General features: G+C 35.9%; 1 protein-coding gene across 4 annotated transcripts in view; it reads left to right on the forward strand.

Annotated features, from left to right (window-relative positions):
- The window catches only part of LOC138696021 (folate transporter 1-like), a 106,975-nt gene that overhangs the window by 48,073 nt on the left and 41,226 nt on the right, over positions 1 to 17,676 (forward strand). For all 4 annotated transcript variants that reach the window (XM_069820498.1, XM_069820501.1, XM_069820499.1 and 1 more), the window contains exon 5: positions 10,618 to 10,761. In XM_069820498.1, the coding sequence (XP_069676599.1) occupies positions 10,618 to 10,761 (144 nt within the window). The remainder of the gene's footprint in view (positions 1 to 10,617; positions 10,762 to 17,676) is intronic.

A 17,676-nucleotide genomic window follows, 5' to 3' on the forward strand; every position in this document is an offset into this window, starting at 1 on the left:
AATACTCAGAAATTATATCTGATGTCTTGAAATATTCATTAAAGTTTCCTTGCCCAACTCGATGGAATTCTCTTTATGACTCAATCTCTCAAATATTGCAATTCAAACATGATATAAACAGTATATGTGAAAAACTGGGATTGCCAATCTTCAAAGATGTTGAGTTTCAGTACCTTGAAGAATATTGTGCAGTTTTGAAACCCATTGCCGTAGCCCTTGATTTAATGCAAAATGAGAAAACTTGCTATTACGGCCAACTTTTGTCCACATTAAATTCTCTTAAAAACAGATTACATATTCTGTTACCTAGTAATCTACGCTATCTATTCCAAGTAACTCCAATCCTAATAAGTTCGCTTTCATCAAGATTTAAAGCTATGTTTTATCTGATCCCAGAAGCAATTTGAGCTACTTTGGCAGCTTCTTCCACCCATCATTGAAGATGAGATGGCTACCTGACACTGCCTTGCCAAATGATAAGAAGAGGATACAGAATATGTGTGTGAAATCAACTGAGCATTTCTCTGCTACACCTTTCATCAGTTCAGACGAGGAAGACGATGAAAACAATTTTTATGTTTTCAACTCAAGGAAAAACAGACTTTGAAAAGCAAAAAGAAAAGAACTTGTCTGCTGTGGAGTATGAGCTCATACAATTCTTCAATGGCAAAGGGACAACGCTGTGCACTCTAGAGAATTACCCAACAGTGAAACAAGCTTTTACAAATATAATACAAGTTTGTGTTCCTCTGCGCCTGTAGAAAGACTGTTCTGTTTTGCTGGATTTATTCATTCACAAGCATGGGGATCCTTATCTGAGGAACTTTTTGAGGAATTGGTTGTTTTGAAAGGGAGCAGTAATTATTCATATGTAGCATAATTTCATTGCTGACTGGGAAAAGGAAGAATGTTCAGTTACAGTGTTTATATAAAACTTCGTGGTAAAAATACTTTTAATGTTAATATAATATTTTAGATTTTCAGTAATATTCTTATTTCTTTAGGCCTATATAATGTATCGAGTATTTGAAATACAAATGTATTTTGGTTAATTTTTTTAAAGTATTTTGTATTTGTATTTCAAATACAATTATTTGAAGTATTTTGTATTTGTATTTCAAATACTTGGATGTCAGTATTTTGCCCGGCCCTGTTAACAACCACACTGTTATTCTAGAACCTTCACCTCTTCCTCATATATGTGTTCAGTATAGTGCAAGTTCCCCCCCCCCCCCACTATGTCATAGACTTAAAAACATCCATATCAAGGAAGACAAGGAAAGGGGAATTTATCTGTTGCATGTGTCATATTTGATCTTAGTAGCAGATCCAACAGGTAGGTTCCCCTTCTTATGCATTCCCTGATGCAGCTGATAAGTTGCTCTAAAACTAAAAAATTTGGCACATTTCTAGTTGTCGAATGAATTCTAAATTTTCTTCAATCCTAATCCTGGAAAGTTCTCGAATCTCTCGATTCCTTCATGTAAGAATAAAAATAGAAGAAAAGGAAAAAACTTTAACTTCAAATTAAAAGTTTAAAGTTCTGAATTCTGTGTTTAATGAAATCCAAATTTAAGAATATAGTTTTCAAAAATTAGACCTATATTCATTAAGAAGATACAAATGAAGTTTAGTAAATGAAGTACATAATTAAAACTCTTGAGTCTTGAGATTCATTTTCGTTTTCTCAACATGTTTGAGTAACAGTTCACATTTTCTACGGTTTAATTTAATAATAAAATGCCCAAAACCTTTTTTAAATTGAAACAAGTATCGAGGAAAGGGACACAATATTCTTTCCAAAAATTAAGCAAAATAAAAACGTGTTTATTTTAAGAGTTAATAAAAACACTAAACACTGAACTCTATCGGGACAATAAAAAAAAGCAGAAATCTTTAATAGAGATTTTTATTTAAGAAGACTAGCATTCGAACTTGCTCTGGGTCTAGCCTACTTCGTTTTTTATCAGCTATGGTACCTAATGTACTGAATAGTCTTTCTGACATTACTGCCAATGGTGGTGTGATTAAAGGAGCAGTCCGCGATAAAATTCGAAATTTTGATTATATTATAGGATGTTTACCTAAGTAATCCTTAGATCAACGGTGTTTGTCTCATCTCTCTACGCCTTTTAGTTTGTGAAATATTAAAGGTCTTACTGCAAGCTCTGATGTCATAACCACTGATCGCTTCATAAGACTGCATTGTAGTTCCGTTTGACATACAGTGGTGTAGAACGAGTAAATACATATTCATATGTTACAGTCAGTTATTATTAACTCACTTAGGACCTATCACATGCATATACTGTAATAGTAATAATAATAATAATAATAATAATAATAATAACTTACCCAAACTCTATCCCACTTTAAATCCCATGTACAATGCATTCTGTTCCATTCTGTGATTAGAACGACTTGGGTCTGATAAGGGTTCGAACTGAAAAGGTTTAATATTTTGATCAATTATAACCTAAGTCAACGTCTTCACTGAGCGAGTGAATGTATGTGAGACGTGAAATATTCGTTATGAAGGGACTACAGATACGTGTTTATCTCACGTCAGCAATAAATTATTACATGGTTTATATTATTCTATTGCACCATAGTTGTTGAGTCACACGGTTTAGGCACTGGGGCTATGTTTGAGACAACTCTAAAACATGTGTATCATCGAATTGCAGTAGTTGATAACCACGAGCTACTTCCAACACATTTCTCTGTATATCTTCTCTCCACGCGTTTTCCTTCCTGCTATATGTTTTCTTTTCTACCCATCGTTTAGTGACTTTAGGGTACTGGAGTCTGGAGCCAGTTACATCTCTTTTCACGTTGTAATTATGGCCCACTATCGCAATCATAGTTCTTGTTACTATTCCATAATATGGAAAGTAGGAATGTAAACCAATCTCTCGTTATGATATGATTCAAGTTTGCTGGTGTGACAAAACTGATTAGTCTGCTTTAAGTCTTTTAAAGGGAGAGTTGCATACAACATTTTTCAGAGCATTGTAATCGTTGGGTCCAGGTTCGATCCGTTCCCTCTCGCTATTGAATGGGTGAATGTGTGCACATTTTTTATATGTCTCTGTTCGTGTATATTACAAACATGATTTAATACAGAAATGAATCTGTCTTCTAAGTCGTCAGGATCACCTTCACATGTAGCACATAACCACCATGAGTGATTTATGATGCTGTCTTTCCACATTTGTATTTTCTCATATGTTTTTTTGCGGTGGCTTTAAGGTTTTTAGATAAGCTTTTTGCAATGTGCCAAATGTCAATTGATGGTCCTCATGAATTTCCTAATTCCTCTATTGCGGTCCGACAGAGAGAGGGTAATGTTCATTTTTTCTTTTAGACGATCTAGAGCTTTTTCGCATGCTGCTTTTTCAAGATTGCCTACAATTAGGCCTTTTTGCAGAACTATGAAGTTTATAAGATTATCTGAATCGAGGTCCATTACACTGTAAGTCACATATTTTGCACTATAATCAGGTGAGTCAAATTGGTCATCACCGCGATTCGCACGTTTTTATCCTTTAGGGAATTGATAAGTTTTTCATGAATGTGAAAATAACTATACCTACTGTTGGTTCTACGAATATTGAAATTATTTTATAAAATGTTGTCTTGCCGATGAAATATAGTTGTAAAGTTTTTGAAAAATTTTCAAACAATTTGTACCTTATACCTGATGAATTAGAATTTGAAGTTTCTTCTTCTATTTGAAAAGATCTGTCTAAGTCAGTTTATGGCTCACTCACATCTGATTCACCACACACATTTCTTAGCGTCTCGCACCCTATCTCACACTGCACAGCTTTATTTATATTAAGTTTCTGTGAATTTTCAGCCTCATCGAGAACTACACATACGTCAATATTTTCAGCTATAGGTGCATCACTGCAACTTGCTATTACTTCTTCGACGATCTTTTTTCATTTATAAGCAGAGGAGCGCTTAGTATTAGAACTGTCTTGGGGAGATTCTCCTTTCAAAAATAAGGGACAGCAGTTTTCTTCATTTTCATAGAAGTGCTATTGTCTTTCATTAAACGTCTTTTTAATAGACACGATTCTTCAAAATTAATTTCACGGAAATGATTAAAACACACAACAGCAGTTTTCGATGGTATTAAATCTTTTCTGTTGATTTTCTTCGCCCATGTTTTAAATATTTGCGATGACTTTTCTTTGCTCGGAAATACATGAAATGATACCCCTTCTATACCTTCTGCTTTTGTTCTTCCCTCTGAAAACGAAAAATCACAACACCACGGCATTGTAAACGTATTACGATACAATTTTTTCTGTTTAGTCTACTGTAGTTCAAAGTCGTTCATATAAAAGAAAATAGCCCTACATAAAACCACAACATTGGTATGTGCTGTTTTATGATTAAATGAAAAGCAAAATATGACTTCACTCAATCACAACTAAGTCCGAAATTCTGTTCACGTGTATTACGGAGCGAGAAGATTATTTAATACAAAACGCTGCACTCTGGATGTTCTTGGCTTACTACGCTATCACACCAGGTCAGTGGCTGTGACGTCATAAGTATTTGTGCGGAGTCAGTAACTCAAGAACCATGTCTCGCATTGACATGCGGCAAATTACATTCTACTTAGATTGAAAAACGTGTTTGATTAAAGCCAACTTAATTTTATCGCAGACTGCTCCTTTAAGAACTGTTTAGAAGAGTTTCCTCAAATTTTGATATTTTTTGTTGTCCTTTTAGTATTTAAAGATGTCTGCTAAGTAGGCTTTTGTGTCTACATAAAATACCTCGTCCTTTTGTTACTCCATCTTTCTCATAATATTACTTACTGGATTAATTCTGGAAATTTTTATTCGTCAGTTTCTAGTTGTCCTTGGTGTAATACTGAAGTGGTTGTTTGAATGTAAAAAGCAAACTTGCTGATCCATTAGGATTCCTGTCATCCACTTTAACAAGGATCCTTTTCATTCATTCATTCATTCATTTATTTTATTCCATAGATCTTACATGAGCAATGAAGCTTTAAGATGTGGAACATGTCAACATTTTACAATATTACAATTACAATTTTTACAAATTTTTATAGTTTTACAATTTAGTAATTTTCTACAATTTTTACAATTTTGTACAATTTTTTTACATTTTTTTTACATTTTGGCGAGATGTAGTGAGATGAGATGAGGTCCGAGGATTCGCCAAAATATTACCCGGCATTTGCCTTTTCGGTGGGGGAAACCTCGGAAAAACCCAACCAGGTAATCAAATCAAAGGGGTTGATGCCAAGGACTCGCCATAGACCATCCGGCTTCAGTCCCACGGCTGGGGAAAACCTCCGAAGAAACCAAAGTCCAAAGGGGGATCCAACCCAAGCCCGAACGCAGCTCCGGATCAGCAGCCCAGCGAGTCTGTCGACTGAGCAACATCGATGGCTCTACTAAAAGTATACAATACATAGCCAATCAGATTATTAAATTTACAAACGCAAACGATCATTCATAAGTTGAGCTATATTATAATACAAAACAATTTAATTAAATTTAAGGCATAAACAATTCAACCAGTTGTGATATACAGAAATTGATAATACATATCATGCAAACTACTTCAAATTACAAATACAAACAATTTATCAGTAGAGCTATATAGATTACTATTCAATTTAAAGCATATACAATTCATCGGCCAAATCTATACAAATATATACAATACAAAGTAGCATACTTTCATTAAGCTATACAAATTTGTGCAATTAATATCAAGTAGATTAATTCAATTTATAATCATAAACAATTCATCAGTTGAGCTATACATATTACCATTCAATTTACAGTAGGTCTATATACAATACATCAGTAGAGCTACACAGACTAGTAATCATTTTAAGAACATATACAATTCATCAGCCAAACTATACAAACATATACAATCAAATTAGTATTTTCGTTAAGCTATACAATTCATATGAAGTAGATTATTTCAATTTATAAGCTTAAACAATTCATCAGTAGACCTATACAGTATACTATTCAATTTACAGTACATACAATTCATCAGTTATGCTAAACAAAAAATACAATACATAGTAAACAGATTAAGTCACTATAAAAACATATTTTAGTTGAGCTATATAAAATTGTACATGTCATTTGAGTAGAATAATTCAATTCACAAGCATAAACAATTCATCAATTGTGTAGAAGGTATGAGTATGTAGAAATTGGGTTAATTCTTTTCTGAACCTTTTCTCGTTGTTCTTCAAATCTTTAAGATAATTAGGCAGTGCATTGAAGACTGTTATACATGAATAGCGAACTCCTTTTTTAAAACAGCTTAGACTAACAGAGGGTAGATGAAGATCTGATTTATGTCTTGTATTAAAATGATGAATGTCTTGATTAATACTGAATTTATCTTGGTTCTTAATATACAGCATCATTAGGGAAAGAATGTATTCACAAGGTAAAGTCAAGATTTCTAAGTTTCGGAAAATATTTTTACATGAGGTCCTTTTATGCACACCGGCCATTATTCTTATAGCTTTCTTTTGTAAAACAAAAACGTGTTTAGCTTCAGACGAGTTACCCCAGAATATTAATCCATATTTCATTACAGAGTGAAAATATGCAAAGTATGACATTTTAAGTAAGTTTATATCACCAATAGTAGATAAGGATCTTAATGCATAACAGGCAGAGCTCAATTTACGAGTAATACATTCTATATGCGTTTTCCAGTTCAAGTGATTATCCAATTCTAATCCAAGAAACTTTGTGCTTATAGATTCTTTGAGATGAGTTCCATTTAATCGAATACTGTAGGAAACCTGAGCACTATTGTGTGTACTAAATTTGACTGCACTGGTTTTATCAACATTAAGTGCTAGTTTATTTGCATGGAACCATTCATTCATTAGATTCAGCACTGTATTAGAAGTGTTTATAAAATGATCGTATTGTTTGCTTGAAATAATTACACTTGTATCATCTGCAAATAAAATTACATGGGATGAATTGTTTATGGTCAAGGCTAAATCATTAATATAAACTAGAAACAACAATGGACCTAAAATTGACCCCTGCGGAACACCATGTTTAATATTTCTAAATTCTGAATAAGTAACTTTATGACTATTTGGTACATTTATTTCTACTTTTTGTTTTCTATTTGATAAGTACGATGTAAACCAACCCAACATCTCATCTTTAATACCATAAAACTTCAATTTTTTTACTAATATACTATGGTCTACACAATCAAATGCTTTAGCCAAGTCACAAAAAATCCCACCTACATGTAGTTTCGAATTTAATGAATTTAGTATTTCATCCACCAAACTAAAAGCAGCATTCTCTGTCGATTTTTGTTTTCTAAATCCAAACTGTTCTAAAACTAATATATTGTTGGACTCCAGGTAATGATATAATCTATTATACATAACTTTCTCAAACATCACAGCTGCAGCATTAAAAGGATGTAAGCAGAGATAAGTGAAATGCAAGAAACATACATAAGGATTTGAAGATCATTTTGGTTGATTGGCTTCATTAGTCTTGAACTGCCTATAGATATTCAAGAAAAGACGCGTGAAATAGCACGCAAATAAAACACTGAATTTTCTGTCTGTAGTAGTTGGTTGGACAGATTTAACCAAAGACAAGGATTTGTTTGTAGCCAGATTTCTAGATAGTCAGAATCTGTCAGTGAAAGCAATATTGGTAAGTGACAGAATGGAGTGCTTTCAAATCTATTTCGAGATGCGAACACGGTGATTTCAGTGAAGACAAATATGGTTTATTCTTTAAAATTATGTCTGACAAATCATATATTTTCAAAGAAGTAGTGTTAATGGGGGGGGAAAAGTTAAGGAAGCGTAACAGTGCTCATCGCTGCAAATTCTGATGGTTCTGTAAAACTGCCCTTATTCGTGGTGAGGAAAAGCAGCTGTACTGCAATGCTTTAAAACATAAAGAACTTTTAATGTTGATTATAAAAGTCCGATATTATACATAGAAGACCAGTAACTTGTTTGTCACATGGTTAAACGATTAGAACAACAAAATGATGAAAGCCAGATTCTGTTATAGACAACTGTCCCACTCACTCTCAAAATTTGGACCATAAAAATGTGGATCCTGCTGTTTTTGCCTCCATGCACAACTAGCAGGCTTCAGCCAATGAATCAAACTAATCTTCTTGCAGTAATTGCAAAAATTAAAACCTGTCACTCTTTTGTGTACTGTAAATTACGTTGTTGTTGCATGGGAAGGGGCTCATTGTTACATCATTGTAGACTTCTTCAGAAAGGTTGGTTTTAATAACTTAAACTTTATGATTTTATTGAAGTTAATGTGTATTGAATATCATCTTTCAGTTCTCAGTTATTTTTAATTGGTTATTTTACAATGCTTTATCAATTGCTAAAGTTATCTAGCGTCTGAGTGAGATGAAGGTGATAATGCTGACGAAATGAGTCCAGTGTCCAGCACCAAAAGTTATCCAGCATTTGCTCTTAATGGGTTGAGGGAAAGCTCTGGAAGAAACCTCAACTAGGTAACTTGTCCCAGCCAGGTTTTGAACTTGGGCCCACTCATTTCACAGTCAGGCATGCTAACCTTTACTCCACAATAGTGGACTGCCACAGTTATGCTATCAATTTTTAATTCTTGAGGTTCCAATCATTTGTCTTCTGAAACTAATCCTATTTCAGGTGTAATCAGTGATGATGATGTTGAGGAAGATGGTTCTGCTGTGCACGAAAAGCTCGGAAATTGTTCAATTAGAGAATTTAGTGTCTGTAGACAATGGGACGTGACTTGAATAATTCTGGATGTAGATCATATCGATGGGTAAGTTCAAAAGCTTAAAATTCAAAGTTTCGACAAAACTGCATTTTAAAATTTGACGACAAGAATCACTGATATTACTTCAAATTCTGTTACTGATGTTTCATATATGCTGTAAGTTCCAATTAGAGTGGTGTTAATTGGACTTTCACAGCAACACGAAACTTTAAGTTATCTCAAAATTTATTAAATCTACATATTTAGACTGCAACAAACAAACTTTGATAACACAATCTCAAGAGAAAAAATGGAACTTTCTGCATCATAATCCACAGTTAATTCCTGATTTACCACGCAAATCGTCTGTAGCTGCATTTAGATTGGCAACAGGCTATGACTGTTCGGTCAAACACCTGCATAGAATTGGAATATATCGTCCCCTAACTGCCCATTATGCAACTCAAATCAAGAAATGAATTCGGAACACCTCAAAATCTGTGCTTCAGTGGCTGACCATGACAATATCTTTGAAAAATATTGGAGTGGAAAAGGTCAAATGACTTTATTGTCAAACACCTGGCATTAGAAAACAACATTTTGAATTGTTTCCCTTTTGAACTGGCCTGTCGAGATCATCCAAAATATGCTGCAACTGAGGAAGAAGTGAGGTGAAGAAGAGAAACTACCAAGGAAGCCCTCGCAGTAATGACAGTGATAAGACAATTTATCATTGCTTCTTCTGATGAAATGTAAGCGATTATTTGTTGCAGAGGTTCACATAATTTTATCTGTGAGCCATTAACTCATATTTTCAACACTTGTATTGATAAATGCACCTTTCTAGACATCTCTAAATATTCCAAAATTATTCCGATTCATAAAAAAGGAAATCAGCTAGACTTTTCAAATTATAGGCCAATTAGTATGATACCTACACTTTCAAAGGTATTTGAAATCTTATTAAATAATCAAATTACAGATTACTTTGAACATAATCGTCTATTTGTTAATCAGTATGGTTTTAGATCTTCCCAAAATACAATTGAAGCCATAGTTAAATTTGTGGAGAAGTGCTTTAGTGTTTTACAAAAGTGCAGGTTAAGGGTTGGCCTTTTTATGATTTTACCAAAGCTTTTAATACCATTTCTCATGATATACTCATACAAAAACTGAAATTTTATGGTTTTAATAATCTATCTATCTATCTATCTATCTGTCTGTCTGTCTGTCTGTCTGTCTGTCTGTCTGTCTGTCTGTCTGTCTGTCTGTCTGTCTGTCTGTCTGTCTGTCTGTCTATCTATCTATCTATCTATCTATCTATCTATCTATCTATCTATCTATCTATCTATCTATCCATCCATCCATCCATCCATCCATCCATCCATCCATCTCTCTCTCTCTGTCTGTCTGTCTGTCTGTCTACCTGACTGTCTGTCTGTCTACCTGACTGACTGTCTGTCTAGCTACGTACCTACCTACCTACCTACCACTTTTTAGAAAGAGATAAGTGAATGACCGTTACTACTAATGTATAATGTATCACCTCTTTGAAATACATAGGCCTATGCACAATATTTGAATAAAAATGTTAATGTATATACATGTGAAAAATGTATATTAAAGTAGTGTGTTATGTATCTTCGTTACTTGATCATCTCGTGTCTAATATGTGGTCTTGGTTAATGCATTGTTTTATACTGGTTCCTTGAAGAGTGTTTTAATGGGATTTTACTCTATTTGAAATGACTTTGCTAATTTAATAACTGGAATGAATTCGTTTCTTTATTCCCAACTTTATTTGTTACCTCTGTCTTTTATTTTATAGCTGTGACATTGGCAACAATTTGGGCATTCTTTCTTCCATCTGTCAACCATAGTATTTACTTCTATCGAGACAACAATAACAAAAGAGAAGATGAGGTTGATGCCAATAACATTGACAATCATCCTGCCCTGATGGAGGAGTTTGGTGAGTGGAGAATTATAGTTACACTATATGCAAATTATAGAAGAAATATTGTGGCACCACAAAAATCAGATTTTGATACTGTAACAAATGATGATGGGAAGAGAACTACTTAGATTTAGCATAGGAAGTTTATATACCAAAATTTAGTGGGTGAATAGGTTGTGGAGAAACTGCGATGTGATGACCCAGCTCTCTGCCAATCCACTCACAGTCTTCAGTTACAGAGTTAACTTTGTATTGGCGATACACAGTGCAGTATCAGTAATTTGACACACCACAAAATACTGTATCAATGTAAAATATTACTACAGTAAAATCCCGTTTTAAGGTTTCCACTTTTAATCTATCTTCGTAGTGTATTCAGCTATTTGCTGACAACACGTGTTCCACTATGTTTCACTATGAATCTCCTCTTCTTACAAATGATGGGTAAAAAGCACGATGCTGGTTGTTTATTTCAGCAGCCACATTCCAGAGATGAGGTGTTTCCACTTTTAAGGAATTCCCATTTTTAAGGAATAATATGTTAAGTCCCAACCAGATTATCATAAGAATAATGTAATTCCAGCTTTTAAGAAAACCCAGTTTAAGGAAAATTTGCTTTTTAGGAATACTTTTCAAGTAGATATTGTGTTAATGAAGCCCGAAATATCGATTAGACTTTCAATGATTATTGATTATAATAATCAATAGTACCAACATATTCGATAGTGCATTTCAGTCGATAGTAATGTGACGTCATTATACTTTATTGTCCTTTATGGTCTTACCAGCGAATAGGGATTATAAAGAATAGACACTGAGCGAATTTTCCTGTGTTTTGTTTCTATGTGCGCCAGCGGCTAGTTCCACTTTCAAGCGCTAGAGTTAGTGTAATCGAGCATACGCTAAGATAATAATTGAGAATAGAGTTAAGGCACAGGATCCAAACATCGCCTACCTTATTGCATAATCCAGTAACGCTTTGCATCAAATAAATTCAAGTTATCAGCTTTTCTTTATTTCTCAGTGACAAACTAGTTGTAATAATAATATTTTATATTTCAGATATAATACATTATATTATAAAATTAAGTATCGAATTCGTTTAATATTTGTATAATAATATAATATAGGTATATGGTTTTACTTCTCGTAAGAGTTTTGTTTTTCCATTTTCAGCGCTATCAAATCATTACATATTTTAATTGTTGTTGGGGTCAACGTCTCAACTCTCATTATAAAGGAACTCTAGAGTCTAGACATTGCAGTTAATGAAGGATTTATTATTTTATGGCTCCAATTTATTTTATTTGAGTACATAATGTACCTAGATGTATTAATTGTATGTGTTATATTTCCGCTGTGTCGACTGCTAGCTGGTGTGATGTCAGTGCCAACTCTAGGGAGAAAGCAGAATCTGATGCTTTAGCTGGCTTGAAGGTCATTGAAATCAGTCCGGCTACATCAAAGGTACCGACGCGAAGTGTCCATTCTTTATAATCCCTATTCGCTGGTCTTACTTTGCGTTGCTTATCAAGTGTTACTTCAATATCTTCATAGTTGGGACTTGGCTATACTGCTCTTCATGTCACATGACTGCCTAAGGTTACGAAAACTTTTAGTATTTTTTACAGTATTATGTATTACTGTATTATAATAATTATGAACTGATGAATGTACATTACTGTATTCAAAAATAAACATTGTACGTATTTCAAAACTTTATTTTTAAATATCTATACGAAAATTACTAAATTTCAGCATGAAAAAAAAATGTTTGTGCAATACAGTTTGTCTTTACATATCCTATAAACGTATTTTCCAATTATCCGGCACTGTCTTTGTCTCACAGTTGCCGGATACAAGGAATTCTACTGTACAATTTTTTTAATGTTAAAAACGAAAAATCTAATTTTTTTCAACAAAATTAACAAAATTTCACGTCAGTGTATCCTTAATCAGTGGCAACAAATATTTGAAACAAGAAGGCAGATAGTTACAGCTTCTCTTCCGTAGTTTGGGTAAATAAATCATGTTTTAACTGCTTATATTTGGTAATATAATATAATAGCACAATATTTAATTATATTATATTATATTATATTACATTATATTATGTTATATTATATTATATTATATTATATTATATTATATTATATTATATTATATTATATTATAATATGTAATATAATAGCACAAAATTTCAATATGAAAATTTCCCCAAACAAAACAAAAATTATGGTGTGCCAAGGTAAACAGCCAGTTAGGAGTAAAATTTGCATTGGAATCCATACGTTAGAACAGGTAAACTCATTTAAATATTTAGGTTATGATTTGACATATTTACCTGTTACTGATATATCTGAAAATATTCAACATTTTAATGGAGCCTTAAGAACCATCAACCAGGTTTTCACAACCACGAAATCCCAAAAACATACCAGGTTAGATTAGATTAGATTTAACAGGGGTGTTCCTTCCGGCCCAAGCACTGCGACCTATAAGATCTATTGCGCATCCCCGTCGTTCATCCCTTTCAGTCCAAAAGTTTCAAGTTCTTGATGAACTGTATCAAACTTTGGACTGGGACCTTTGAGATCTCTTCAAGTTTTGGAAAGTGATTCCCAAAGAAGAGAGATCTTTGTTGCGCAAGCGCATTGCAAACGCACAGCAGATGAGTTACTGACTCATCTCCTTGTGAGCATCTTATACACATTGGGTCAGTAATAAGTCCCATCCTGTATAAGTTTTTCTTCAGGGCACAGTGTCCTGTAAGAAATCCTGTTGCCCAAGAGAGCTGCTTTTTGCTGAGTCTCAGCAGCTCATTCGATTTTGTCCTTGCAAGACCTTTGATAAGGGCCTTACTGTGATTACAGCCCTTAATTGAGTTCCAGTAACTAATATGTCGTCTGTGAGCCCAATCCCTGATGACCTGCTTAATTGGTCTTGAAGATAGTCCCAACACAGGTTCTGGTCCTATAAATGGGGTCTCAGCTCCTTCTTTAGCAGCCTCATCCGCCCTCTCGCTTCCAGTCCCAACACAGGTTCTGGTCCTATAAATGGGGTCTCAGCTCCTTCTTTAGCAGCCTCATCCACCCTCTCGCTTCCGTGAATCCCTGCATGTCCTGGTACCCACCTCAGATGAACCGAGTTAGTGTTTGCCAGTGTCATGAGGGTATTCCGGCACTCCAGTACCAGTTTCGACTTAACCAAAGGCGATTCAATCGCCCTTAGTGCCGCCTGGCTATCAGAAAGTATAAGGATGTGTCTACCTGAATAGCCCCTCCTAATACTTTCCCTTACACTGGCTAAGATAGCAAAGACCTCAGCCTGAAAGATAGTGGTGTATTGATCCAGGCTAAAAGAAAGTCTGGTACCATTGCCAAACAATCCAGCCCCGGTTCCTGATTTGGTTTTGGAGCCATCAGTATACCAAACTGGGCCCTTATTGTTAACCAGTTTACATTCATAGTTACAGAACCCAATGGAAATATCATGTGGATAGAATGAACAACCGTAGATTTCCCAAAAAGTCCGGTCCTTCCATTCACTACGTTCTGGATAGGTAACTGTGAACTTTTTGTCAAACAAAACCCTTGGTTCTAACATGTCAGTTTCCATGCTCAGGGCATCACTGACACTCCTATCCCAAGGGAGTTTGAGATGATGAAGGTGTTCAACATTGAACACCTTTGTCTGACAGCAAATTCTGTGAAATGCCTTTAAGGGCCTCAGCTTCAATCCATATATGCAAAGGAGTGAGTCCTATTAGCATTTCAATTGCCGCTGTAGGAGTTGTTCTAAAGGCTCCCGTTACTGAAATGCAGAACACTCTTTGCAACTTGTTGAGTTCTGTTCTACAGTTCCTTAATTTAACTCTTGGCCACCACATAAGTGCAGCATAAGAGAGTATAGGTCTAACCATAGTAATGTATATCCAGTACACAATCCTAGGTTTTAGACCCCATGTTTTGCCAAGCATCCTTCTACAGGTCCAAAAGACCCTGTATGCTTTGGCTATGCAATAATCTAAATGATCTTTCCAGGTTAATTTCTTGTCTAAAATAAGTCCAAGGTATTTAACCTGTGAAGAGTATGGTATTCTTTCACCGAAGAGTGTGGGTTCCCTAAGGTTCCCCACAGATCTCATCCTTGTGAAAGGTACCAGTACCGTCTTGTTAGGATTAACAGAAAGCTTAGTTATGCTACACCAATTTTCAGCCTTTTTCCGTGCTACTTGGAGCATGTCAACGACTGTGGTGGGAAATTTCCCTTTTACGATTACAGCAATATTGTCTGCATATCCAATGGCAAGATACCCAGCCTCGTTGAGTTCCCGCAACAAGGCATCCACTACTAGGTCCCACAGCAGAGGCGAAAGAACGCCTCCCTGTGGGCAGCCCCCAGCCACAGACATCCCGAGCGTTTCCCCAACCAAGCTCATGGTAATTTGCTGCTTTTTAACATGTAATGTATCCACTTGCAAATAAGCAGAGGTACATTGTGTTCTTGAAGTGCTGTTAGTATTACTTCGCAAGAAGTTTTATCAAACGCTCCTTCAACATCCAGAAATGCTCCTATGGCAATTTCTTTAAAAGCCAGCCCCTTCTCGATAGATGAGACTACCTGATGAAGTGCTGCTTCTGTAGATTTCCCAGGTATATAGGCAAGCTGGTACTTATGTAAAGGAAACTCCTTCAACACCTTGTCCCTAATATGTCTATCCACTAATCTCTCTAGTGTCTTTAGAAGAAATGAGGAGAGACTGATCGGGCGGTATGCTTTCACAACAGCATAGCTTGGACGCCCCGGTTTTGGTATAAATATAACCTTGGTCTGTCTCCATGCCTGTGGAACATACCCAGAGGCTAGGCAGACCCTGTAGATGCTACATAGTATGGACTGTATAGAGTCCATACCTTGTTGCAGCAGTGCAGGTATGATCTGGTCAGGTCCTGCTGATTTATATGGGTCAAAAGAATAAATGGCCCATTTTATTTTAGTTAACGTGATCACATCCCTGACCAGGGCCCAGTCCTCCTTGCTCGAACACAAGCGGAACAGTTCCGGTCACACCTGATCAGCCATCCGACCATTGTTAACTACCTCTAATTCTGGAAAATGTGCGTTAGCTAATTGAAGCAACGTCTCTTTTCCAGACTGTGTATAACTGCCATCTTGCAGTTTAATTGTGCTAACATTTCTGTTAGCACTTTTTGCCATTAGCTTCATGAGTCTGGCACTGCTAGGAATACTTTCGATCCCTTCGCAGTGCTCCCTCCATGATTGCCTTTTTGCTTTCCAAATAGCCTTGTTGTAACTGATGAGTTCTCTCTGATAGGTAATCCAATCACCAGTTCTCCTAGCAAGTTTGAAAAGTTTCCTTGTATTATGTCTAAGTTCGCTTAGCTCTTTTGACCACCAAGGAACCAGTCTTGACGAGCCTGCGATCTTAGCATGGCAATTATCATAATATGATAGGAGAATTGACTGTTGCAACTGGTCAACTGCAAACTCCACATCTCTTATAGAACAAATGTCCCTTGATATACCCGCTGTCAATGCCGATAGGTCCATCCTGTATGCGTCCCAGTCGGTATTCCTCGGGTTCCTAATGATCACTGGATTAGTGATCTGTGATTTAATTCTAAAGTATATATATCTATGATCAGATGCAGACGTATCTGATGATACATACCAGTTAGAAACTAGGTCCTCAACCAATTTAGTCCCCAGCGTTAGATCAATAACTTCCCTTCTCTGTGAATTAACAAAAGTTGGTTCGTTACCTTTGTTTAGAATATTCAGGTCCGTACTTACCAGATATTCCAGCAGCTGTTCGCCCCTTGTATTGATGTCGGTGCTTCCCCACAGCACATGGTGAGCATTGGCATCAGTCCCTATGATGAGTTCCTTACCCGTTTCCTTGCAGTGGGAGACAAGTCTCCTCACCGTTTCCGATGGCGGGTTAGGTTCATCATAAGGAAGATAGGCAGATGAGAATTGTAAAATCCTCTTTCTGCCCCCCTCCCTTATGGACGTCTCTATAATAGTTACATCCCTGGAACAGAACTCTACTTTAAGCAAAACATTCATCCAGTCTCTAACATAAATGCAAGTTCTTGGATTGTCAGTATTGGGGCAGTAAAGAGTGCCTCCAGTACAGTTAACTCCCGTAACAAATCCCCTGTATACCCATGGTTCTTGTATGAGAGCAATGTCTATATTTTCACTAGCCAGTTTCTTGCTTAGTAAGGCAGAAGCTGCCTTGCAATGGTGAAGATTAATTTGAATTACTCTCATAATTACCCAATTAAAATACTCACTTATACAGCCTCTTGAGCAGGAATTTCCTCCAGGATTCCAGTCTCCATGGACTCCGGAGAATCATCCACTCCAGCAGCTGCTTCTTGAGCATCTTGAGTCGCCTTTTTATTGGGGTCGAGTAGGATCTTGAATTGACCCTTGTCTACCCCAGTATAGGCGGTCAGCCCCTTCTCTGAAATTTTTACAGCCGATTCCTGGTCTATCAGCAAAATTAAATGCTGACCAGTTGAATCGGTCTGCTTATTAACCACTTTCCAATGCTCTGTGGAGAGCCCTTGATTAAGTAGTTGAACTCGTCTCAGCAGCACCTTAGGATCCGAGGTCGTAAGATCCCGGGTCCTAAAGGCTACCTTAACTGGTTTGGGTAATTCCTTGGCATCCATTACCTTTAGGACAAAATTATCCCTAATTGTTGTTCCATTAAGGCATTTCTGGAGCCATAAACATGAGTTCTGATCCTCATAATAGTAGATCAGGGCCCCATCCTGTAATAAAAATGTCCTGAGGAGTGGTAGAGGCTCGCCAGATTGCGCGCCGTCTAATCCCCTCAGGATCGCTGCCTGAATGTGACCAATGTCACTTTCTATTAGCTTGTCATCAGGATAT

This window comes from Periplaneta americana, chromosome 3 (genome assembly GCF_040183065.1).
Source record: "Periplaneta americana isolate PAMFEO1 chromosome 3, P.americana_PAMFEO1_priV1, whole genome shotgun sequence".
NCBI classification, from domain to species: Eukaryota; Metazoa; Arthropoda; class Insecta; order Blattodea; family Blattidae; genus Periplaneta; species Periplaneta americana.